The 25,676-nt window shown below is 44.1% G+C and overlaps 1 protein-coding gene across 5 annotated transcripts in view; it reads right to left on the reverse strand.

The window, feature by feature from the left end:
* Positions 1–2,182: 2,182 nt before the first annotated feature.
* SMARCA4 (SWI/SNF related BAF chromatin remodeling complex subunit ATPase 4) overlaps positions 2,183–25,676 on the reverse strand; it is a 35,311-nt gene continuing 11,817 nt past the window's right edge. For 2 of the 5 annotated variants that reach the window (XM_075206774.1, XM_075206775.1), the window contains exons 6-34: positions 25,383–25,641; positions 24,706–24,832; positions 24,419–24,592; positions 22,714–22,887; positions 22,263–22,430; positions 22,113–22,163; positions 21,782–21,912; positions 20,960–21,017; positions 20,395–20,567; positions 20,002–20,152; positions 19,631–19,794; positions 19,277–19,343; positions 19,029–19,139; positions 17,847–18,089; positions 14,073–14,186; positions 12,575–12,682; positions 12,383–12,469; positions 11,938–11,984; positions 11,644–11,810; positions 11,194–11,357; positions 10,349–10,642; positions 10,164–10,241; positions 4,722–4,940; positions 4,314–4,564; positions 4,124–4,232; positions 3,936–4,037; positions 3,514–3,646; positions 3,118–3,257; positions 2,183–2,771 (exon numbers count right to left, since the gene is read on the reverse strand). In XM_075206774.1, coding sequence (XP_075062875.1) covers positions 2,739–2,771; positions 3,118–3,257; positions 3,514–3,646; positions 3,936–4,037; positions 4,124–4,232; positions 4,314–4,564; positions 4,722–4,940; positions 10,164–10,241; positions 10,349–10,642; positions 11,194–11,357; positions 11,644–11,810; positions 11,938–11,984; positions 12,383–12,469; positions 12,575–12,682; positions 14,073–14,186; positions 17,847–18,089; positions 19,029–19,139; positions 19,277–19,343; positions 19,631–19,794; positions 20,002–20,152; positions 20,395–20,567; positions 20,960–21,017; positions 21,782–21,912; positions 22,113–22,163; positions 22,263–22,430; positions 22,714–22,887; positions 24,419–24,592; positions 24,706–24,832; positions 25,383–25,641 — 4,097 coding nt within the window. In that variant the 3' untranslated portion in view covers positions 2,183–2,738. The remainder of the gene's footprint in view (positions 2,772–3,117; positions 3,258–3,513; positions 3,647–3,935; positions 4,038–4,123; positions 4,233–4,313; positions 4,565–4,721; positions 4,941–10,163; positions 10,242–10,348; positions 10,643–11,193; positions 11,358–11,643; positions 11,811–11,937; positions 11,985–12,382; positions 12,470–12,574; positions 12,683–14,072; positions 14,187–17,846; positions 18,090–19,028; positions 19,140–19,276; positions 19,344–19,630; positions 19,795–20,001; positions 20,153–20,394; positions 20,568–20,959; positions 21,018–21,781; positions 21,913–22,112; positions 22,164–22,262; positions 22,431–22,713; positions 22,888–24,418; positions 24,593–24,705; positions 24,833–25,382; positions 25,642–25,676) is intronic. The other 3 variants (XM_075206778.1, XM_075206776.1, XM_075206777.1) reach the window with 3 other exon arrangements.

Below are 25,676 nucleotides of genomic sequence, written 5' to 3' on the forward strand. Positions count from 1 at the left end.
ACACAAATCTAAACTGTAAAGTGTCCCACGTCAGCTGCTTACACAGAGAACCTGTACTGTTGGCCCAGTGATGAAGGCCTACCTTCCATGATCACACTGAACACCAATACTACTAATGTTCCATCACGTTTGTTAGAGGTCATAGTGCTGAACATCCCCTCATCCTGGTAAAATGATACAAGAGATAAAAAAAAACACCCACCCCCTGCTCTTTTTTGGACCTTAAGAAGTATAACCCTCTAGGACAGTGATGGGCAATGGGCGGCCCTCCCGAGCCTTCACCTGCAGCTCCTCCTACTTTGTCAGATTTGTTAACGTTTGCAACACTTCTTTATAATACATGATGATCTATGACAGATGTGTGCCTCATGCTTTGATTAAAAGGTATTAACTTGTTACAGAGATGAAGGACCACATGCGGCCCTTTTGAAGGTTCAAGGGTTGCCTGAGCAGCCCTGGAAGAGTATCAGGTTGCCTATTAACGTTTATTTATACAGTGCTTTATTACTGTGTTTGTTTGTCCCCAATTGTAAACAATACTGGGTAAAACAAAGAGAGAAGAGAGCCCTGCTCACAAGACTACAATCACAGCGCTACAGCCACTGCATGCAGCTGGGTGCCAGCTCTTGGTTACAGCTGGCGATAACCTCTTCATAGGTGGATACAGAGAAAGCAGCTCAAAAGACATTGTATTAGATATACTGCATCAGATCCATCTTACTAAGGAAGGAGAGTGGGCAGAGGTCCTGGTCTGTGCTCTGCTAAATACAACAAATGGTGGGTGCTCCCAGCTATGCTTCTATTATTTGGAAGCAAAAGGCTTTAGGACCATTCATATTTGAAGCAGAAACCTCCTTCAAGGAATCCGCTGAAGAGGCTCATATGAAAGTCTGGAAAACAAGCCACGTATTAAACTCACAGCCGAAAGATAAACAGTCGTATCCGGACTTTATCAATTGGAAATATTACTATGGAGTTGGAGATTGATATCGCATGGAACCATTCTGACAAATTACACAAATGGGACCAGGTTGATCCTGTCTATTGGAGGAACTTTAATAAGGTTTTGTAATAGACGGACCTTTTAAAGAAAACCTCCAGCACCCTCTAGTTGCAGAAACAGTGCTACAGTGTGATGTGATGATGAGTCATTTGCTCCTTATAGGAGTAAGGAATGCAGAAAGAGGAAGGGGTGGAACATGGGTCATTTACAGGACATTGAAGGATGGAGGAGGTTCAGAGAGTAGTGGCAGCAAGTCTCCAGGACTGAAGAAAATCCTGGAAAATCCTGGACCTTTGGATTTCTATAGACCTCACTATCTTCAAAACTTAGCTTCCAGTTATAACTCAGCACTGCGGCTATTTGGTTTAAACAGCCCTGTCCTTATTGTATCATTGTCATACTGGTTTCTTCAGAGTATTAAGGTCATTAAAAGAACAGATTTGAGGACAAGGAAGATGCCATGTCCCCTGTATTGGTCATCTGAAAGGGGGATGCGTGGAGTGTTGGCGGCAGCGCCCCCTCCATATCAATGAGTGTACTGCAAGCCAGAGACTAGAGACACATCGTTGTGGATTCATTACAGCGCGAGGTGTCTCCTAACATCACCTCCATGTCTGGATTGGCATATTGCTGCCTATTAAATTGAGCGGAGATTCTTTTTCAGCGCACCTCTATGGGCCGTAAAGGAAACAAATATGTTAGAGAAAAAAAAATGTCTATGTACAAGCCCCAGAACTAAATCTCAGCATGATGAGCCCAGTAAATTTAAGACTTAGCCATCCATGTCACTTTAAAAGCAAAAACAAAAAAAAAAACAAAACCAGTTGTATAATCTGTTTTGTGAATCAGAGCAACATTCAAAAGGCCTATTTAATTAAAATAATTTAGAAAGCAGCAATAGTCACATTCTTATAAATATTTACTGAAAATAAACAAAAAAATGGCTTCATAGACCATGAGTCTTTAACCAGAGCATGTAAACTTCACAATGCAGCCTGACAAGGGTCAGATACACAGTAAAATGACCAATATTGAGCAACTAATATTGGTTCCTTCCAAACCCTCACGTTTAAATAACAAATCAACAGAAGAGTCAAGCCACACCGATTTCCCCCCTCCTCTCTTTATTTACATTTTGTCCCACAACATAAAGAAATAAGTACAAAAAGATACAAGTCAAACCGGGCGAGGTATCTCATCTTGTTTTAATTTATAACTGTTTGAAATCCAGTGACACTGACACACATACATACAGCTACCACTGCCAGCCCCCTCCCTGTGCAGCGTGAGAGAGGAAACACGGCTTACTTTGACCTGTTTTTTTTTTTGTTTTTTTGTAAAATACAGTACTAACGAGTGGATTGCTAACTGCATGCATCCACGGCTGACACTACAGCGATTCCCATACTGTAACTCAAACAGTACTGCCATAATAAAAAAAAAAATATATTTATATATAATCAAAAGTCATAATCCTTTGAACCTATCCTGAGAGGCCTAGTGGTTCGGCCAGATAGTTAATGCTTTTAGAAGATGCTACAGGTGGTACCGTCCCTAGAACTCCTCATTTATATAAATATGGAAGAATTTCTTCTGTACAGTTCACTACATTTCTGGCTACCCGTTAGCGTCCTACGGAAAGAGAAGGGGAAAAGGTAGGTGGTGGGGATAGGCGTTCTGGCACGCAGTGGAATGAGACATGGTGTGTTTAAAAGGAATGTTCTGGAAGTATCTCTCAGTCGTCTTCAGTGCCGCTTCCTGAGCGCTCCTGCGGAGATTTAAAAGCACAAATTATGTTCGCGTTTAAGCCATTGCTGGACATGTTAACAATTCATGTCCCTAGTACTTAATTTGAACAAGTCACGCTTTCAAAATCTATTCATTGGGTTGGAATTCTCGTAGCATCCAGCAGGTGGCGCTCTGGTGCACAGGTCTTCTCACAGGGGATAGTATTCGTGTATCGTGACCTTAGGTTGAATATGGGTTTACCCCTCTAATGGGTTAGCGATTCACTAATAAATCCTAGCGACAGCCTACATTCCATGAATATTGGTATAGGGCATATAATGGCTGCCTCCACCGTGTGCAGGTTTACATTAAGTAGATGAACTCACCTCCTCCTGGTCCTCCTCACTATCGTCATCGCTGACTACAGGTTTGGCCCTGCAACCTCGGCTGGTGCGCCTGCGCCCCTTCATACGATCCTGCATCTTCTCCTTACGACCCAGCTTGATTTTCACCTTAACCGAGCGAGCTGCGCGACAGAAGACAGGACGTGCGGTGAGAGGCAAGAATATAACTGCACTCGGCAACTTTTATTACGTTTCAAATATCAGCCATTGTATGGGGAGGTGGTTACAGGCGTCCGGCCAGTGTCCTTCAATGGAACTCTGCTTTGTGTAGGAGAATTAAGAGTTATCCAGTACGGAAGCATGGGCTGTAGTAGCCGAAGAGCTGTGTACACACCCCTGGAATAATAGTGGCATATCCCCCTCAGTTAGCAGACTCACACTCTGATTCCGAGCACTCCTCCTCCATTTCTTCCTCTTCCTCACTTTCATCTCCCTCGCTCTCCTCCTCCTTCTCAATCTTTTGCCTAACACTGGTAAAGACCGACTGCAACACAATGGAGTCTTCATATATCTGGAGGACAGAATAAAAATGCATTTAAGTCTACTGAGTAAGTTTTTCTCCAACATCAACAATGTAAAATATATACTGCAGGATTGAATGACACCTGTAAAGAATTTAGCAGAACATACGATGGGAAGAATGGAAAGTAAAAACTATGGCTTCAAATGAGATTCTGCAGAGAACAAAACATTACTGTTTCCTTGGGCTTAAACTATACAAAGTAAGATTAGGTCTGCTTGGAGTAGAATAGAGGATAGAGCCCTAGATGGAAGTCCTGGGGAGAGTTCTACTGACTCACCAAAGACCCCTCAAGGTTGAAGGTCTGTGCGTTCTGACAAAGCAGCATGACGTCCTTCTCTAGGTCATTCAGACTGCGATATTTGTGATTTCTGATCCTCTCCTGGAAATACAAACAAACGCTCAGCTTACTGATTAGCTAAACCACTCGCGTCACAGGTAGATGTCACCTTCGACTCTTCTACTCACCTTGATCTTTCTGAAGTCCACCGGCTTGCGGATCAGTTCGTAATACTCTGGGAGCTCTTTACGGGATGGAAGCTGAATGAAGACCTCGCTCAGCTGGCGTCCAGAGCCACTGCAGGTAAGAGGGATCTTTAACACTTTGCCTTTCTGAATTATCTTTATGGACCCAAGGGGAACTTGTTGTAACTCTCACCTGTCCTTGTATTTGATGACCGCATCTACAATTTTCTTCATTTTCTTAGTGAGGTTTGGAGGATTGGGGGACAGTTTTTCCGCTGGGGGTCGCCCCCTTTTCTTCTTTTTGCCATCATCCTCCCTCTCCCTATTTCGCGTGCTGGTGGTTGGAGTACACAGTCCCGGGTCCACATCTCGTTTCCTCTTGCGGGTGGTTTTCTTCTGACGTACCTCCTCCTCAATCTCCTCTAGTGTACCCTCCTCGATGGCCTACAGAGATGAGAACTTTAGTATTAATGTGCGGACATCGTACGGCAGATTAGAGCTGAAAATCTCACACAAGTTGCAGTTTAAGGCAAATTTAAGGTAGCTCTAAATAACAGAGTTGTGTTAAATCCCCTAAAATTATAAATCGACCTGTTCGCACCTTCAACCATTGCTTCTCTGTGAGCGAGTCGCTGTAGTCAACTTCCTTTCGATTACGGGAACCCCGTCCAAACATCTTCTCTTCCTCCTCCTCACAGGTCAGACGCTCAACTTCAGCGTCATCTTTAATGATCCAAGATGGCAGCTCGTCCTCTTCCATAAGTCGAGGTTTGCGTTTGGGATTGCGGGCTTCCTCTCTCCGTCTGTCTAGATCCATTCGCTGGAAAGAACGGAGAACATTAGTCAAAGAGCAGCAAAGAGATTTAACAGGCAGATGTTAAACAAATGGGAGACATTTCAGAGGATTGGAACAATTCTAGCGGCTTATTTTCGTGATTGCATTCATGCTTTCATCATTTTGGGAGACTTCTACCTGCAAAAACGGGATTTCTGTACTTTGTAAACTCAGTTTCTCTGAATCAGTCAGGGTGGGGGACGAATAATGAGATCTAGAGGGTCCAGGTAGGAGTTTAGCTCTTTCAGTTTTCTTCACAAAGTCTGAAACTCCTCCCCCCTCTGTATCCTATCCCTGTAGGGAACTCCCGTTACTTTTCACTCCCCCTAAATACAAACGGATTCAGAGCAAAGGATTTAACACAAGTACAAAAAAAGGGGATTATTATACTCACAGTAAATCCGTTTCTCAGATTCCATCTGGGGGACACCGCTACCATGGGGTTGTGTGAGGGGAGCGGAGTTTAGCACTTAACTAGTTAATGTATCATGCCAACAGACCCCTTCCCTCTGCAACCCCCTGTAACTCCTCAGTTTAAAATTATAAAGCCCCAAGGAAGATTGGCTGTTTGGCCCAAGAACATACAGCCGAAAAACAGAAGGGAGGAAACGCAACGTCCCCCAGATGGAATCAGAGAAACAGGATGAAAGAGAAAAGAAGATTTTTATACTCTCGCTAAATCTATCTGGGGGACACTGCTACCATAAGAACTTTCTAAAGCAGCCCCCCTAAGGAGGGACCACTCTGACAGCCCGGCACGTAGAGCACTGCGGCCAAAACTGCCGTCTACAAAATTTTATCAATTCAATGTATTTGCGTTGGTAAAGGTATGGACCGAGGACCAGATGGCTGCTCTGCATAACTGGTCCGCTGAGGCCCCATTTTGCCCAGCCCAAGACGCGCCCAAGATATGGTTTGCGACATCAGAGCGCCCCCAGCTTGGGAACTCTACGAACTGAATCAAACAACTAGTAGAAACACAACTTTCCATGTTAAGAACCATAACTCAGCAGTCTAACGTTTCAAAGGGAGGTCCTTGAAGCATATTAAGGACCTGATTAACCTCAATATGTTCCGCCCACGGAACCCTGGGATCTTAGATATGCAGGACCCCCTGAAGGAAGGTCCTGACGTCCAGTATGTCAGTCAGGCCAATGTGAAAAAACACTGACAGGGCAGAGATCTGCACTTTTGAAAAGGAACCCAAGAGAAAGCCCCCCATCCACAGCATCTTTGAGAAAAGCAAGAAACCTAGAGAGACACGGAAAGAAGCCGAGTGGCAGGTTCGGTCCTCGCACTATTTAATGTAGGTACGCCAGATACGATGGTAAACGCGAGCAGAGACTGGCTTTCTAGCACGAAGGAGAGTGTCCACTACTTGTGGAGAGAACCCTCTGGACCTCCAAAGGTTGGCTTCAGCCATGCCGTTAAATTTAGCCGAGCCAAGCTGGAGCCACTAGTATCACTGGGAGTCTGCCCTGCTTGACTCTTCGAAGAACGCGGGGAATCATGGATATGGGAGGGAACCTGAAGTCCCAGGGCATTGTCATTACATCAACGGCCACCACCAGAGGGTCCCTTGCTCTTGAACAAATGTGTTGGACCTTTCTATTGTGACTAGATGCTACCAGGTCTCTGTCCGGAGTTCCCCATCGTAGGACCAGAGACTGGAAGATCTCCGGATGCAGAGACCACTCCCCCGGCAGAATTGCATGCTGGCTTAATTAGTCTGCTTCCCAGTTCTGGATGCCTTGAATAAAGACTGTGGAGATGGAGGGAACGTTGTGGATACCAAGATGCAAGACCATGGGGCAAAGGACCTGCCGACTAACAAATTGTCCTGGGCTATCCACCACCTGAGGAGTTGTCTTACCTCTGGTGACAAGCTAATCAATTGGCGTACGATTCGCTTGTCACCCCCCCCCCCCCATTTTCTACTACACCCCTGTATAATTACAGTGAGTATAGAAAAAATAATTTTTTGGGTACTTGGCCTTCCATAAGGCTAAGATGTCTGGAGCAGGAGAGGTCTGTCAGCAGCTCTGCGTCTCTCAGAGTAGCTGTTGTCTTTCCGAGGCAGTACTTTTGGCGCCATTAGGAGAGTCCACAATGTATGTGCAGGCGGATGAGCTCTATCCATCCTGCACCTCTGCTTCGGATGTTAGCACTGGCGATTTACTGCCTCTTCAATAGGCCGTAATCGTTAAAACCTTGCTGCTCTGTCACTGTTGTGGCTGCTGTAACATGTAACCAAGTTCCCCCCCACCCCTCTTTTTTCTGAGGAGGGGACTTGGTATGATCCTTAATGGCAGCCTCTGACGCGGATTACCGGCGCTCTCTACCACTCGTGGGGTAAAGATCAGTGTGACAGCGGCTTATAAGCCACCTGTTGCACTGAGAAAGGGCAGATAAACAGACTTTCTTGCTGTCAGTGAGCCGTCCGGCTCACTGCCCGACAGCTGCCCCCTTTCACTAAATTAGTGTGCTCTGTATAGGACAGAGCACACCCACCCCTGTATAGAATAAATCAAAGTAAATCAGTTAAATAGAATAGTTAAAACTATAATAACCCCTAGCATAAGCAAGCCCAACTCCCTTGGGCACTCAACTAAAACTGAGGAGCTACAGGGGGTTGCAGAGGGCAGGGGTCTGTCAGCATGACACATTAACAAGTTAACTAGTTAAGTGCCAAACTCCACTCCCACAACCCCATGGTAGCAGTGTCCCCCAGATAAGATGAAAGAGAAATCCTATTTTCTCTTACATCCTATGGGGGAGACAGACGATGGGACAGCCCAAAGCTGTCCATATGGGTGGGTACACTCATGAGTCTGTCCAAAACGAGCATCTTTTCAAAACATTAAAACGTCTAAAACTTAGAGTAGCATATGGCTGCCCAAGACAGATACTCAGCTTAGGCTCCATGCCATGGCGTCCAGAAGGAGCTCACTGATCTGGTAAAATAGGCTTCTAGACTGAAGAACAGGTTTCCCTATCCCAACGAAAGCACCTGACTCCTCCAAAGTAACCCATTTATCAATGGTTTGGTTTAAGGCAGAACCACCTCTCTTGTGGACATCATATGAAAAACCAAAGACCAGTTTGTCTAAACTCAAATCACAAATAGAAAATCTTGAGCTCTAAAAAAAAAAATGGGCATAAATGTGTGAAGAAGTCCCTCTTCCCCAGAAGACTAATCTTGGTGCAATGCCAGAATCACATGTCCTAAATTAAATGAAACCTAGAAACTACCTTAGACTGAAAGGATGGCTTTGGCCTAAGGACAGATCTTATATTTTGAGGAAAAAAAAATAAATATATTGAGATCTATAATACCTACACAGTCTTATTTGATTTTGCCATTGCAACGGAGTTCCTCCCAATAGTCAATGCCACAGGAGTGACGCACAAACAAGTCTATATGTGATTTCCCAGCAACAGAAGACGTCTGTTGACTAGACCTTTTAGCACCACTCTTAGTTCGCAAATGGCTGCAGGTGCCTTTTCTTGAGGCCAGAACACCCCCTGCTTTTGGGCATTGAAAAGCAGACCCAGAAGATAAGTCTCTGGGTCTGGACATCCATGAACTCTTCAAATTCCATGCTGGACAGGACAGATCTCAGACATTCCATCTTGAACCTGTCCATTTGTCTTGAGGCTCAAAATGAGCACAAAGGATTCATCTGGAACTTGGATCGAATGGAATCATGTTTCCCTTTTGGTCTGCCGCCACTGGGATGACTACCGCTGTCATAGTTCATGTCCAAATAGCTTTCTGTAGAGTCCTGTGTCTTACTAGGTCTCCAGGAAGGCCAGTGCTGAGGACTTGGAAGCCCAAGCCTGCTTCCCTTCTATTGTCCTCCCGAGGGGCAGAGGAATGTCCCCTTTAGGTCTTTCCTCTTGCTTTAACTGCAATGGAAAAGGACAGAAACCAGGAACCCCAAATCTAGATCTATTGACTGGCAGAAAATAACTTTCCGCCTCCAATAAGCCCAGCACCCAGAGTTGCATACCTCAAATATTCAGCCATCTAACTAAAGTTAGTAATTCAGACCAGATTCTAACACATTGAAATCCTAAAAAAGCTGCTCCGAGCCCTTTACTACCAGCCATGCAGAGATAAACTTGGTCCAAGAGAGACCACAGCCATAACATATCGACCATCCCTGAGGACCACAGTATTTGGAATAGTGGTGGTATTGGAAAACTGCATCATAGGAGCATCCGCCTTGGTTGGGGATTCCCAATTTACTCATGTCCACACTAGGGAAAGGATAAAAAGTATCATATGAACAGACCTTGCTGATGTTTCAGTAGAGGGGAATAAAGGGACGTTCTCTGCCTAACCCATGAATATTTGTGTTGAGCTGGGTGAGTGTTCACCAATAGACTGGACTAAATATTTAGCCCAAACTTCCTGGACCCTCTTAAACACCACTGACAGCGTCTGCAGATTTCCTACGGCTTATGCTGCTTGTTCCCTCATCTCTCATACAGTCGCAAATCATCCTGCAATCCCACAATTTTTAAACACATCATCTTACTATACCTCTAAGGCAGTGATGGGCAACCACATCTGGTCATCGTGGGCCCTACAACTTTAGAGGGCCGTGGAGAAAGCATGGAGAGGTTAACTGTACTCCTTCCCCCTAATGTTATTCAGAGTGATCGCCCTGCGTCATGTGAGGCGGAAGTAGTCTGCCCTCAGCCTGCCTTATTTTCATTAAGCTTTGACAGGACAATCCAATCTGTATACAGTATGTATCTAAGAAATCTCTCCATAATACACACATAATTAACCGATTACCAACCCTTTGCACAGTTCACTCAAACATTACATCAATTATCTATATGTGCTCAACCTACTAACCCCCAAATTAATATTGCTGTGCGACTGGACCATACAGTCACACTAAATACTTATCCCTTAGCAAAGCGCTGGACCAAAATACAATATGTGGTACTTGATAGATTGTTAATACCCAGACTTGTTTCATTACTGTGTTTTCAATTGATTACATAAACAAGTGTCCATAATGGTCTTAAAATTTGATCAACTTTTCATTAACGCTCAAGACAACTGATGCTCCCCTGATAGAAGCTCTAATAAATGTTTTGTTCTTTGTATGAAACATTTTTCATGCATGGAAACAGTTTAAAAGGAACCTTTACACATATTCAGTGATTAAGTCCGGGGATGTAACTTACCATGAACAAGTCAAACTCCTCCTCATGTCTTGCTATCATTTGATTGACAGTTTCGTCATCAGGTACCTCATCTTCCTCCTACAGGGGGAATGGGATATTGTTAAGGCTTGATGCTACCCCAGTGCCTACACAGGACATGCCAGAGGCTCTAGAGATATAGTAAGTAGCTAGTTATGTTCTCGCACCAGGACAAAGGTTCCATTCGCACTGATAGATGCCATTGTTGATGAGTTACGCGACGAGCTCCTCACCTCATCTTGCTCTTCGTGCTCTAGGATAGCTTGCAGGAACACTTTCCGCTCATGGCTGGAAGATTTCTGGTCAAACATTCCAGCCTGAATGACCTTCTGATCTACGTTCAACTTGTATTTGGCTGCCGCCAGGATTTTTTCTTCCACGCTGTTCACCGTGCACAAGCGCAGAACACGCACCTCATTCTGCTGTCCGATACGATGAGCGCGGTCCTGAGCCTGCAAATCCTGCACAAATGTAGGGAATGGACTGTTAAAAAGTCTATCCATCAACCACACAGGCAGCTATTTTGTAGGGGTGAACCAAGATCAGCTCACTAGGAATTCATGACATAGCTGTGGCATGATCTGCACCTCATGCCTCAGTAATGTCGCTAGGTAGCATTCCTGTCACACAGCACTAGGTTCATGAGTTTGAATCCTATAGCTGTAGCGTTTGTATGTTCTCCCCGTGTTCTTCTGGGGACTCCAGTTTCCACCCCACAGTGCAAAAAAAAACAACATTCCGGTACGTTAATTGATTTCTGACAAAATTGACCCTAGTCTATGTGTGGAGTAGGAAATATAGAGTGTAAGCTTCAATGAGGCAGGGATTACAATATTATCTGTATAGTACTGCGTAAAAGAACTGGTGCTATATAGCCTAAGATAACTAGTACCTATAGAGTTAGGAGGAGGAAAGTTTGCATAGTAAACAAAATGGCTACCTCAGCTGTGGGAGGGGTCACCGATACACTTTTAGTAAACTCCCAGCAAAAGACATTGCCTTAATTTCCTACCTGATGTGGGTTCCAGTCACTATCAAATATGATAACCGTGTCTGCAGACTGGAGATTAAGTCCTAAGCCTCCGGCACGAGTGCTGAGCAAGAAGACGAAGTATTCCGATCCTGGCTCATTGAAAGTCTTCAGTAACATACCACGGTCTTCTGCTTTTGTGGTTCCTGCGAAAAAAGAAATAAAAAAAGGTCACAATTTGTATGCAACTACACTTCCTTATCACTTGTCAGAAAGGTCATGTTCTTTGGAGATATAATGGAGCTTATGAAACATTATAGAGCACATATATTGTATTGTGAAATCCTTTGCAACAAAGATTGTAGCACTCATTTTTCTAGGACAATTTAAAAAAAAAAAAAAAAAAAGAGCAAATAGCCGATTGGTTGCAGCATGGTTTAATGCTTCTTTTTCGCTCCAATATGGTTTGGTTTATCCTAGCAGTCTACATACCGTCTAATCTGAGGTATTTAAAGCCACGGTAAGCAAAGTAATCCTCCATGATTGTCATGAGTGTGGTCATCTGACAGAAGAGCAGGACCTTGTGGTTGGTGGCTCTTAACTTGGGGAGAATCCGGTCAAGAAGCTCAAACTTTCCAGAGGCCCGGTAGAGGTCCTGCCTGTGATAGACAAGTGTTAGCACAGGTGGAGCACATACCACTATCAGCCAATCGTCACGCAGAGCCTCATACCAATAGAAGTATTCCTATCATTTATGGTCAATAGAAGCTGAGGGGAAATACTCACCCCTGCACAATGCCTCCTGTGAAACCCAAGTGCTCAGAGAAGGATTCCTGTAAAAACGATAAATCAGGATAAGAGTCTTCTACAGGAGCAAAATACACAGATTGTATTTTTCGCCTTCACATTGAGGATACACTGGTCACCTATATACACAGCGGTCATCAACATAGCCACGAAATTCACTAGGGAATATTGTCATCACTGTGGCACAATCTAACTAGGTCCCAGTGAGGTCCTAAGTTCAGTGAATGGGGTAGGGAATTAAGACTAAGCTCCAAAGGGGCAGGGACTGACGTGAGTAAGTTCTCTGTACAGCGCTGCGGAATTAGTGGCGCTATATAAATACATGGTGATGATGGATATGCTTAATTCTAAATAGGACCACTAAAGATCTAACCTTACACCAGCTCAGACCCCAGGAAAGCCCCAGGTGTGTATTTCAGCTCACCTCTATGTGCTGGAACATGTATGGGTGGTTGCAGATCTTCCTTAGCTGCATGATGGTGTTCATGAGAGTCTTTGTGCCACCTTTACCCTACGGGAGGAGAAGTGTTACATATTCCATTACCAGCACAGTTCAACGAGCAGCTTTGAAAGGAGTGAATGGTAGGGAAAAAGTGTCAAAGCAGGATAGGCTTGCCTTTTTATCCTTCTCCGAACCATCGGTAAGGAGAACGCCCTTGGCTTGCATGTGTCTATACAAGACCCTCTGTAGCGCGGACATGTCGCATTTAATCACATATTCCACCTAAAGAAATAGAAACAGTATTAGTCTCCCAAAGCTGAAGTACCGCCACAACTCTGATAACACCCAACATGTCCACAACACAAAACTTTCAAGCGATAGATGAGTAAAGACATGGGGACAACAAGAGTTCTGCTCACAGACAGGCTACGTATGCACCGATTTAAGTTTTGAAGAATATCTGATGCTTTTATCTCTTCTGTTTACAATCATACCTTCAAATCGACACAAAGCCACCAGGGTACCATAGAGAATGGATACGGAGATACATTAAGAAACTCAAACTGAAGACGTTTTTGTTAAACAGGATGGCAGCACGGTGGCTTCGTGGTTAGCACTTATGACCCCAGTGCTGTGAGGCAGGAGTTCAATTCCCGACCATGGCCTTATCTGTGAGGAGTTTGTATGTTCTCTCTGTGTTTGCGTGGGTTTCCACCGGGTGCTCCGGTTTCCTCCCACACTCCAAAAACATACTGGTAGGTTACTTGGCTGCTATCAAAATTGACCCTAGTCAATGTGTGTGTGTGTGAATTTAGACTGTAAGCTCCAATGGGGCAGGGACTGATATGGGCGAGTTCTCTGTACGGTGCTGCGGATTCAGTGGTGCTATATAAATAAATGGTGATGATGAGGATGATTGACCTATTTTAAGGACAATGGTCAGGAGCTTGTCCAAGACAAACATCTATGTAGACAATGGTGAAGATATGAGACTAGACAGCCGGCCACCAGACAGCACTTTATGTATGGGAGCTGCAGTGTATAGTTCAGAGTGGCCTCCTGGTAGCTTGCACTTAAACCATGTGTGTCTGACTGACGACCACCACATCTTGGCTGCTGTATCATAAATATGAGGTGCACAGGAAATGGGGTATACAAATATTTAACAAACATGTTAAATGTAATTAAAATTAAGCTAGATTAAAAAAAAAAAAAAAAAAAAGTTCACAATTTAGATTTTTTTTTCAGCACACAAACCATATTTTAAACTTTTCGCTTTATTTTGTGTAACGCGACTACATAATGTACACTCAAAAACAATTTTACTACCCTTCCATAAAGGCGTTACAGAATTAAATATTTAATAGAATGTCACTTTTTGGCTATGTCCGGTGACCTCTCTAAAATAATTTTATTAGTGCCTGATAATCCTCTCAACACAACATCTTGGGGCATGGTCTAGTGTCGTACCCAAAGTCACTGGGGCTTTATGTCAAATATGGTTGGTGCGACAAGGACAGCAGGTAAAGGAAACCAAAAACGACATCACTGTAGTAAGCATAATTATATAAATAGATGATTACACGACGTTATGTAGGGTTAGAGGTTACTTCCTTTATTTGGCAGATATTGCGTATAAAGTAGATTTAAGAAATAAAAATAATGAAATCACCTTCTCTGGTAGCTGAGCCTCCACTTCCTTCTTAAGCCTCCGAAGCAAAAATGGGCGAAGGACTTTGTGGAGACGTCGAATAATTAGGATAGTTTCTTCCTCGTTCAAATCCACCTGGAAGACAAAGATGCTGACAATCATGGGCAACACGGTGGCTAAGTGGTTATCACTGGAGTCATGAGTTCTATTCCCGACCATGGCCTTATCTGTGTGGAGTTTGTATGTTCTCCCTGTGTGTGTGTGTGTGGGTTTCCTTCCACACTCCAAAAACATACTGGTAGGTTAATTTGCTGCTATTAAATTGACCTTAGTCTGTGTGTCTGTTTGCATGGAACATGGCTAATGAAGGCTTTATAAAACAAGATTTTTATACTCCATCTGGGAACACGGCAACCTTGGGGTATCGAGCCTCAGAGTTAGGAACTTTATTTGAAACATACATATTATTCTGAAGACTCTCCTCCCCCTCTATATATTCCCTCCTGTAGGGAACTTAATTAGTATTAGTTATTAACTAACCAAGTCCCACAGCACAGAAGAGAAACAGAACCGGAAAGATATATTTAGTTTGTGGAATTTTAAAAACGACATAATTACTGCAAACATGCGGATCATCCCACACAATCTCTACTGGTGGGAACACAGTGCAAAGCAACTTCTGTACAAAACTAACCCTAACTGTGTTAGTGCATATTACACTGCCTCCAAGGTAGAGACAGTTTTACCCAAGACCCTCCCTTATGCGTAACAGAATTGATGACCATCTGAGAACCAATATGGAGACTCTTGTCTACTGGCAAGAATACCCTCTGGTGTCACACAGCAGCCCTGGAAGAATTATTCACTTGGTGGGTATCGGCTTGTATTTCTGGTAGATAATCCTACCCATGGGACTCTAGGGTTTTGGACTGTGTCCTTGATTAACAGGTCAATCAGGAACGAAACAAATGTCATTGCCTTTTATCTCAGATCGCTATGATCTTTGCAAATACCCTTGGCACTGTAGCCAGGCCAAAAGGTGAAGCATGAAATTGATGACTGGACTGTGAATCTGAGACGCTGACCTGAGGAGTTAGAGGCTGGTCGCTTAGTAGCCAATTTCCCTCCACGCCGGGTGACGGTATTGCTTCTGGAATTGGGACTCTAAGCTTTTTCCAAGAAGCAAAAAAGACAACAATCTATAAACTTGTAGACTTGGAAGCATTAACAGGGCAGAAAGCTCTGTGGGCTGATTAATAAGTTTATCCGGTTCAGAGTCAAACAGGACATTGCTTGCAAAGGGTAGGTATTCAAGAGTCCTCTTACACGGTCAGCTTCCCAGGCCCCAAGCCAGAGTGTACATCGCACTGCAACCCAATGGGTCAAACGTCCAACACCAATTATCCCGCATCAATAGCGGCATGGCTCAAATACTTTGATGCCGTCCAGATGTGGTCAACAATTCAGACTATAGCTTAACCGAATGCAATCCTTCAGAAAGCTATTTCGGTCACTTTTCCCATTGCCTTATTAACTCAAGCTGATGCCAAGATGGATCAAAGAGACCCTTCCCTGGAGCAAAGTATATCAATTTTAAAATGGCTTCGCATTTCCTGTAGCTCCTCATATTACAGAGCTGTAAGAGCCTTCCACAAAGCTACCACCAAGTCATCTACATTGCAGTCTAAATGAACCCACATCTTAACCCAGGGATCCTAAAATTCCGAATCCTCAACCACTTTCTCCCGAGAGGAAAACTCAGAACCTGACTCCTCCCAGGACTGAACAACTGAACTCTGGCACTTACAGGCTTAGTTATCCTTCAGAGAAGTATTAGAATCAGAGTTTTTGCCTTTTCTGTGTGGGATAGTCCATTTAGCAAAGGACTCTAAAATCCTCTCTACGGAGGAGGAAACTTGCACCAGGCCCTGCACAGATTCTGCCAGACTGTGCCCAAGCTGGCTCTTCCTGTGCTGTTGCTACGAGGCCTGAAGCCTCCCTGAAAAAGCAACCTCCAAAGGGGAGCATCATTTCCTGAGGTTCTGGCAGGGGAAAGAGGAATAATCTTGCTCACCTCCTTGGGCTGTGCAAGGTCTGCAATAGGCCCAGCTGGTCTCTGCCACCTCAGCTGCATCACCCCCCCCCATCCAGGCATGTGCAGTGTATGGTCCTCAGCCTCACACAAATCACAGCTGGCATCCGTCACTGTCCGTCCACTAGGCAGTTTGGCCAGACATTTTCAGCAAACACACAAAACATGACTCCCTCTCGCCACACAACTGACATGACCGAAAAGTATGAAATAGAGGAACCGGTGTAATGCACAAATAAGAGAGTGTAACTACAAATACAGACAAGTCCTTTGCTAAACTAGGTGAATATCCCCACTCAAAAGAGGCAAAAACTCTCATTCTAATACTCCCCTGCAGGGTATATAGTAGAGGAGGTCTGTGTAAGAGAGCAAGCCTATGACTGCAGTCTGTCAATTCTGGCATGCTTTCCTCTGTAGAAAAGCCCCCCCAAAGAGGTGGTGCTGGCTGTGGGGGATAGACCCCTCCCACTAGGCCCGGTACAGACATGACCACTGTTCAGGAAGAACGGTCTCTCTCCTAGTGTGGATTTGCTAGACTAGCAGTCCCCACCTGACCTACCACCAGAGGTCTTGCACCATGAAGATGTCCCTGCAGGACTGTTACAGTGATTGACTGCTGCCAACATCTCAGCAGCCAGGAGAGCATTTCAATAAAGTTATTAAATTCAAGCAGCCAGAAGCATCACTGGTGCAGAAAGCCCCCTATTGTTTGGGGCACTTTGTTTAAACTGAAGTTCCCTGAGAAGGAGATATAGAGGGAGGAGTCTTCAGAATTTGTGCAGATATCAAGTGCATAGCTTCTGGATGAGGCTCTATAAGCCCAAGGTTACAGGGTCCCCCAGGTGAATGAAAGAGAGAAAGACTTTGTGATAACAAAAACCCATACAGAAATTCTCCTAAAACAACTCCAATTATTCGATGACAAATTGGCATACTGTTGACACACAAAACTTTCACCAGATCATCTGTTCAATTAAACAGACTGAGCCCAGAAATACAGGTCCACTAGACCTTGGATGACAGTAGTTGCTGGTTATAATCCAGGATACACAATCACTGGACTCTCCCACCTACTGCTTCTTGGCCTTGGTGCTGTTATAGTAAAACATTGGCGCCAGGTTCTACAGTTGCGCTTAGCGCTGTTCAAAATAAGTCATATTTATGGTGAGCACAGCTATCGATGAAAAGGAGGGAGAGATGGTAATTGTACCAGTTGCCTATACATAGAGGATGCAGCCATTCTGAGGGCTTAACCAATATTCAGCCTTCCACTAAGAACTAGTGACAGAGGCACGATCTCAATTTTTATTCAGCTCACAAAATTGCTGTCTCCTCTCAAGTAGGCAATTGTTACTTAGCAACTCAACAAATCATCTTCAGAGTTTACAGAAACAGGGACCAGACTGTCAGATTCTGAACACTAGGCATCTTCTCCTCAAATAGTCGTCAACTGTCCCATTGTTGACAAGACTAGGATATGCCATCATTACCGCCAAGATTATCTTGGATAGTTTATAAAAGTGACGTAATGTTTGGCAAAATGACTTTGTGCCATCAATAGTGTAATAGACATTTTCTACCACAACATTCAGCTGTAGCATCAGTAACCCTTGCTTGACCCACCATATAGTAAAAACGAATTCCTTAATAGCTCTCTATCCCATGGACTTCAGTGAATAGGACGGTTCCTAGAAGACCCATACCTTCTCTCCAGTCATAGCAAAAGGAGCATTGAACCACTGCTCAAAGGTGCTGCAGCTCTTGAAGATGGTTGGAAGCAGGAAGTTTAGAAGGGCCCACAGCTCAGGCAGCTTGTTCTGCAGTGGAGTCCCGGTGAGAAGCAGGCGTCGTGGGGCAACATAGTGAGTGTTTAGGACCTGTGTAAGCTTACAGTGATGGTTCTTCATGCGGTGACCTTCATCCATAATCATATATTTCCAACGGAGCTAGAGAGGAGGAAAAGGAAGCCAAGTAATGAGCACCATATAAGTGACTGCCGCTAAATTGATAACTGTTTCATAACATGAATCAACCATTTGTCACGAACACATCAGCCTGTCCCAGATACAGCAATCTGAACAGCTGGTCATGACTGGTGTTACTTTAGTTAATTAACAATAAATACACATTTTCTGCCACCACAAAGAATTTATTATGGTGCCCTTACGTTCACCAGAACCACTTGTTAATGTTTCACACTTAAAATCACATAGCCATGTAGCTCGAGTCTCCCTGGGCTTCGTAAATTCACAAAGAATCATGGAGAATTTGCTAGATTAGAATATGTTTAATCTGAAAAATATTTCCAAGGCTTTAAATTTACAAAAAGGTAATAAACAGAAATACAATAAATTGCACAACTGAGTTTCAGAAAATAAAAACCAAGTTTCCCTACTTACAAGTTCAGGAATTGGCATGTGAGGAGTACACATTGAGAAGAATGGCACATTTCAGTCGTGATAGACCCCCTCAAAGAAATGATACTGATACAAGGGATTTTTAAACCATTTCTTGTTGGCTCTTCACACCCCACCTTAGTTATTTTATTTCCACCTAAGTTAAATGGATGCCCAAAATGACACAGGGCTTTCGCAGTAAATTATGTATGTCCTGAGACCTGGCATTTTCACAGAACCCGAGTTCTCACCTCTGTTCGTTTGGCCTGGCTAAGTCTAACTCCTCTGCATACACAAACTACTCAGAGATCTTATCTGTCTCTGGGTCTGGCTACTTTCACAAGACCATTGACACTTGACTAGGTCAGACTCCAGTCAGTTAACAAAATACACTTTGAAAGGTTACCCAAAATATTCAGAGTGTGATACATAAATTCAACAGAAAACAACAGTCAGTCATTAGATATACTACATTTCGTCACACATTACCTTGGCAAGTATGTGCTTGTCCTTGATGATATATTCATATGTAGTGAGGAGGACATTAAACTTTCCACTACGGAGCTGAGGAACAAACGCACGACGAGCAGCAGGAGAACCCTAGAAAAGAAAAATGTTAATTTGGGCTGCAAAAAATGTGAAAAAAAAATCAACAGCACAAAATACAGACATAAGCAGATCTACCCCACAACTACAGACTAGATCTAACTCTACATTATAATTAAGCTCTCATTTACCTTGTACGAGACCTTCACCACCGTTGGCCCCCACTTGTCAAACTCGTAAACCCAGTTGGACAGTGTCCTGGAAAGGCAAACACTTGGTTAGGACATGATTTATAATATTTTGCGTATATAATTTGCCTTTGCATGTCTTCCAGAAATGGGAAAATGCCAGGTTTGACAATTGGCCTGTAGCCACTATTGCATGAAGATATTTGGAAACAAAATGCAGATCCAATAGGGAAAGGAGGAAGATCTTCTCCTTGCGGAACACCACCTACTTATTGAGGAATGGAGAAAGCTTCTAGAATGACACCTACGCTGCACCGAAGACAGAAGCAAAGGTTTGTCAAGGTAGAGGTTACTTACGACAGCGGCACAATAATGAGGAAGGGTCCGTTAATGCGCTTGTGTTCCATGAGGTATGTAATCAGAGCAATAGTTTGAATAGTCTTCCCCAGACCCATTTCATCAGCAAGGATTCCATTCAGGTTATTGTTGTACAGAGAGACCAGCCACTCCAAGCCCTTTACCTGAGGGCCAGAAAGATGTCACGTGTGAGATATGTCGGACAGTGCAGGCAGTGCCATTTACATCTACAACAATTTGCAGTACAAGTACCGGTCTCTGTAACTTTGGATTAACCATGCTGCCAGGTGATCACTCCATTTTATAAATCCCCCTTTATGAGCGCGTATAACACAAGTGCCTTACACTGTATGTCTCCCCAATGTCCTCACCTGGTACTGTTTGAGGATACCATTCACCAACAGGGTGGATTGTTTATCTATTCTCTCAGTTACAGCATGTGCCACGGCATAGTAAGACCGCAGGCCAGCTTCAGCAGCCTGCGATAGGCTGTACTCATCATCCACATCTTGCCTGGCGCTCCTGGGAACAGAAACAGTCACATTACCCAAAAATCCCACGTAGTGACTGTTGTACAGGTAGTAGGGTTATCCGAGAGATCTTCAATGTTTCAGAGTGTTTTTCATACTGGCTGAAAACAAGCAGCGCACAATATAAGCTTCTAGCTTCAGTCATGCCGGGATGGGATTAGGAGGGGGAAATGCCAAAGAGGACTAGTTGTCCAAAAGTGGACATGTGGTATAGCGTTCCCCGGAAGTACTCACTCTATAATCTCCCGAGCATAAACCTCTGAAACTTCATCGCTGTCTGGATCAGGAATCTTCTTTTCCTCTGCTGCAACAAGGGTGGTGAAAGAAGGCACTGCCTGATCCTCTGGCTCTTCCTGGGAGGAAGGTAAGGCATAGGACATAGCTGCATGGAAGCCTGCTGGTAGTGACTAAACATTCCGAAACAGCAAGAAGTAGAATCAAGTACGACAGTACAGCCATCATCTCGCTGCTTACATGACGTCACATGGACCAATAAGCAGGTCAGTGACAGGAATAAAAATCCCCATAAGACAAAAAAACAAAAACAAAAAACAAAAACAGCACTTGTAGCGCTGAAAGTTTAATCTGAAAACGTCCCTACGTTTGTAGAAATACTAAAACATGTGCATGTCAGAAAATAAAATTAGTAAAAGCCATGTGTAACGCTATATGCATTCTGCCTACATTTACATGGCAATGTTTTGTGACTGTCCCTACGAGTTCTATACTGTTAGCAATCTAAACCTACATGTACAGATTCCTATTCCCCTTGGATCTTTGTCAAGATAACAATTCTCACCTCATCCTCCTCCTCGGATCCACTCTCCTCACTGTCTGACCTGGGAGCGACTTCATATCTATAGTGGAGGAGAAATGAGGGATTATATAGAGCACTTTCATATCCAAGCAGACCACTGCGTAACTTCATAACTGCTAGGATAAGTCTCTCCCACCTGACTATCAAATACAGAACGTCTGGGATCTGCCCCATCTCAGTCCTGACAAGTACATTTAAGAACCAAATGCAACAAGTAGACCACACACACAAATTTCTTTTTCCAGACTAGAGCTGACCATATTGTGCTACATTACAACGAGTGGCTGGGTTAAATGGTCCACCCCAGTTGAATTTTTATGCACAATTTTCCTCCCTATAACTACAAGCCCTCAAGATGCAGCATGCCCAATCCATCAAGGGCTGCAAGGTTATTTCAACCCACTTGTGAATTGCTTCCAAGCTAGTGATTCAGTTAGATGGGCTGCATGTCTAGAACAATGGGAGTCTTAGAGAAGGGAAACTCAACATTCTAATAGTCCAGTATGGAAGACACTTGAGACCTAGGAACTGTAGGAGGAAACTGAGCAAGGATGTGGGAGGAGACAGACGGTACACAGGGGACGACTCATAGCCAAGTAAAATTAAATCAGTCTACATCAGGAAAGCCTCACCAGTACACGTTCCAGTGGTTAGTAAAACCATCTCTAGTCGTACGCGTTAAGGGGACCTGCCCTCAATGAGAGACCTAACCGATTGTACAGTTAGAAAACAAGGCTCCCATCTAAAACTCAAGGTCTGAGAAACCGGGAGCACATATTTCCACCTCCCACACCTTGGACATACCCAGGATTCATCTCCAGCCAGGTTTCCAACTGCCCGGCTTTCGGAGCATCGGTGCCAATTAAGATCTTTCCACTCTCCACATGGATAACTTTGACTGGAAGGTCACTCATCTGGCTGGTCTCATCCAGAGGCTGTGGAGGAAGATAAAGTGTTATACAAAACAGACAAATATCTCATAAAGACGCTTCCATATGTCACCCCACAGACTCCCTGTAGAACAGATATGCGCCATCTTGTGGTTGGTGGCACAATCTACACATCAGATAGCTACAACAGCCTTACACACCATCTCCTTTGAACCGATGGCTGGTAAAATTTCTCTTCTCCTCACCTCTCCATCTGGTCCCACTGCTGGCTGCTGTCCTTCTGTGTTCTCGAGCATCTGAAACAAATATCACAAAGAAAAAAGAAAACCCTTCATGAAAGGTTTCGGAACAGTTTTACGTCATGCCAAGACAATTCCCCTGTTCCATCATCTCACCTTTTTCTTTTTCCTTCTCTTCTTTTCTTTCAGTACCTGGGCCGCTTTGTGCTGCCTCACCAGCTCCGTCAGATTGGCTACGTACTCGTCTGTCTGCTGCAGGAGGTACGCCAAACGCTTGTCTTTCTTCTGGTCAATCAGCTTCCTGTAGCCCTCCTCATCCTCTGCCTGAAAGGACAGCAAACGTCAACTCAAAGCACTATACAATTCATATTGGTTTCAATGAAAGAAAAATTTACCCTACCAGGCAATAGGGGCTAAGCTGGTAGAAGATGGTGTGGACTCTTCTTCCAAGCACCCCTCCCCCCCTCCAGTAGAGGGAGATTAATTTATAGCCCAACATCTGTAACACTGTTTGGACCATCTTCAACAAGAGCCAAGCAGCTTTACAGCAAGCCAACCACCACCGCTAGCAAACAAGCGGTGGAGATGCGGCTGTACCAGAACGTACCATTAGTCTGCGCATTCTCTCTTTCTCAATCCTTTCATTCTCCTTTTTCTGCTCTCGCTCTGTGTTGGCATGGTACGTGGCCACAGCCTTTGTCAGCTTCTGGATCTTGCCTGTGACAGAGCGGTGGAATTCCTTGAAATCCTTGGCGTGTTGCAGAATGCTGTTCAGATATTCCTGCGGAGAAATTAGAGAAATGCGTGAGAGTCAGAAGAGAAATCCATTAAGACACTGTAGGCCCCTGGGGCTAGGGGTACTGTGAGGCCCCACATTTGTGAAGCAAATGGGGGGCCCAATTCGATAATACCGGGACCCTAAAGTAATATCGGATTGGGCATACATCGCTTGACAAATGTGTATTTTAATACACCTACTCAAAAAGTAAAAAAACACGTCCTCCCCTAGTCCTCGCAATGAATAACATGTCCTCTCCCCCACCTCAAAATGACACGTCCCCCAGCCCCAACGTATCACCACCGGAGGCTCCGCTCCTCCTCTTCAACCCCTGATAAGTAGACAAGACTGGAACCGATTGGGCGGAAGGGGGTATAAGGATGCTGCCTCAAACCCTATGGCGGTGTCTCAGTTCCCCACAGACAAGGTAAATAAAATATATTTGGTTGCTGGAAAATGCCAAGGAGGGGATGGGATTGGAGGAATATATATATATATATATATATATATATATATATATATATATATATATATATATATATATATATATATATCTATATCTCAATACTGCTTGAGTGACAATCTCGCCTAGATTTTACTCCTTTGTAATTAAAGCCAGAAAAAGTATGTACTAATTGGAATTCAAAGAAATGCTATATAAAAGTAACATTTAAAAGGTGATGGTGGTGTTGTTTCCACTCACTCATTAGTATTGATTTATATATATCACTCTCAACCCCATCTGATCCCATCCCCTTCTGCGCCCTTTGCCAACAACCAAATATTTTACTTTAAACAAGTAAAGAACCGCGCACAGTGGATTATAATCCTTAGCTGCTGCCATATACCTGAACATATTAAAAGGACAGTCCACATTATCCCATACTGCAAATCAACTGAATATTCCAGCGTTCACTATTACACCCCAATATCTATGGATTAATGTACCTTTATGTATGTGCAACAGTTTGTAGGAGTGCAATAGTTTCAAAACAAATGGTGGTTTATTAAGGTTAAAACAATGCTAACTGGTTTAAGCATTGTTTGAACCTTAATAAACCGCCATTATTGCACTCCTACAAATTGTTGCACATACATAAGGTACATTAATCCATAGATATTGGGGTTGCACTAAGAAGCGCTGGAATATATTTTACTTACCTACTTATTGTCTTCTTCCTCTCTGGCTCGTCGCTGCTGGCTCCAGCGGCACCTCTGTCTTCTTGCCCCGTCAGTGCGGGTATGGGGCGCTCTGCACCGTTTAGTGTGGTCAGGTCACAGTCTCACGTGACCTCCTCACTACGCAGTGCAGGGTGCCCCATACCGACCGACAGCGATCGCCGGCATTAAAATATAAACGCTGCCGCCAGATCTTTTTTAGAGGCCCACAGATGCCCGAGGCCCCTGGCCTATAGCCCAAAAAGCCCTGACTGCGCATGTGTGTGTATTTAGGGGACATGATTGATGCAGAAGTGTTCTATTGTCACAGGAGGTGAGGAGTTCACTGATCAAGTTTCTCACAGCTCCTCCTCACCTGGTGTTTTTGTCGTCTCTTGCGCTCCTGCTCAATCTTCTGCTGCTTCTCCAGCTTCTCAGTGATCCGAGCCTCGCGCAGGGACTGGCGTTTACTGCGTTTGTAAGCCTTGGAATTCAGAGCCGTTTCCAGAGCAGTGTCCCTCCTCATACAGACCACCACTTCCTGTCGGAGCTGGAGAGAACAATAAAAACCATGAACCACCATCACCGGAACAATCCAGAAACACCCCAGGTCACTACTACACTATTTTACCCTACATATACATTCTAAGCTTAAAGACCCACCTGTCTCTGAAAGTTTAAGAGTCGCAGAGCTTTTAATTCTATTGTAGCTTTGGTCCTAAGGTCACCAGCTAAAGATCCCGGGAGGTTCTCCAGCTCCTGAATTCTGTGTGAAATCCGTGCCTGGAGCCTGTAATAAAGAATGTGCGTATAGAGATTGTAAGCTTGCAGGGCCTTCTCATGTCTGTTTTACCCAGTTTGTTTATTAGTTTACTGTGCTTGTCCCCAATTGTAAAGCGCTACGGAATATGTTGGCGCTATATAAATAAATGATGATCGAGGGGAGCAATACATATATCCCTGGCTATATTTAGTGTTGCATCAAATGCCCAAATAATTTAAAAAAAAAAGGAAATCCTAATCCAGAATTTTTCCTTTTTAAACCTCGTTCTCTAGCTGATAAGACTTGCAAATTCTTGTTCAATTTATTCCTGATGCCATTTTGTTGGAAATAAAGAACTTACAAATGCAGATTTCAACCTAAGGATTCAAGTGAATTTAACTACCAATTCGGGCTTCTATAGAACAATGCCCCCCCCCCCCACCCCCCTCCTTTCCTCTTCAATTTATTTCCTCTAGATGTTAATGATGCATGGACAACACTCCTGGAGGTGTTCTCCCGTTACATTGTTATACATGAGGAGTGTGAGGCAACACCAATTGGCCAGAACGGGACTCACCGATATTCGCGTTCCTGTAGCACTTCCACTGGGTCCAAGCCCCGCGGTTTCTGGATAGGAGTGATACGGTTGGCCTTGGAATGATATTGTACCATAGGTGGGGGCTGGGCTGGCTGACCCGGTGACTGTGTCTGGGGTGGCATGACTGGAGAAGCTGCAGGAGGTACGGAAGGGGGTGCAGGTGAGGGGCGACCAGTTGGCTGCGGAGGAATCAACTTCTGAGGCGCTGTGGCTGGAGCCGTAGCGTTGGCCATGGGACCTACAACAAAAACGAAAGGATCTGAATAACCCATG

This window comes from Mixophyes fleayi, chromosome 4, assembly GCF_038048845.1.
Source record: "Mixophyes fleayi isolate aMixFle1 chromosome 4, aMixFle1.hap1, whole genome shotgun sequence".
NCBI classification, from domain to species: domain Eukaryota; kingdom Metazoa; phylum Chordata; class Amphibia; order Anura; family Limnodynastidae; genus Mixophyes; species Mixophyes fleayi.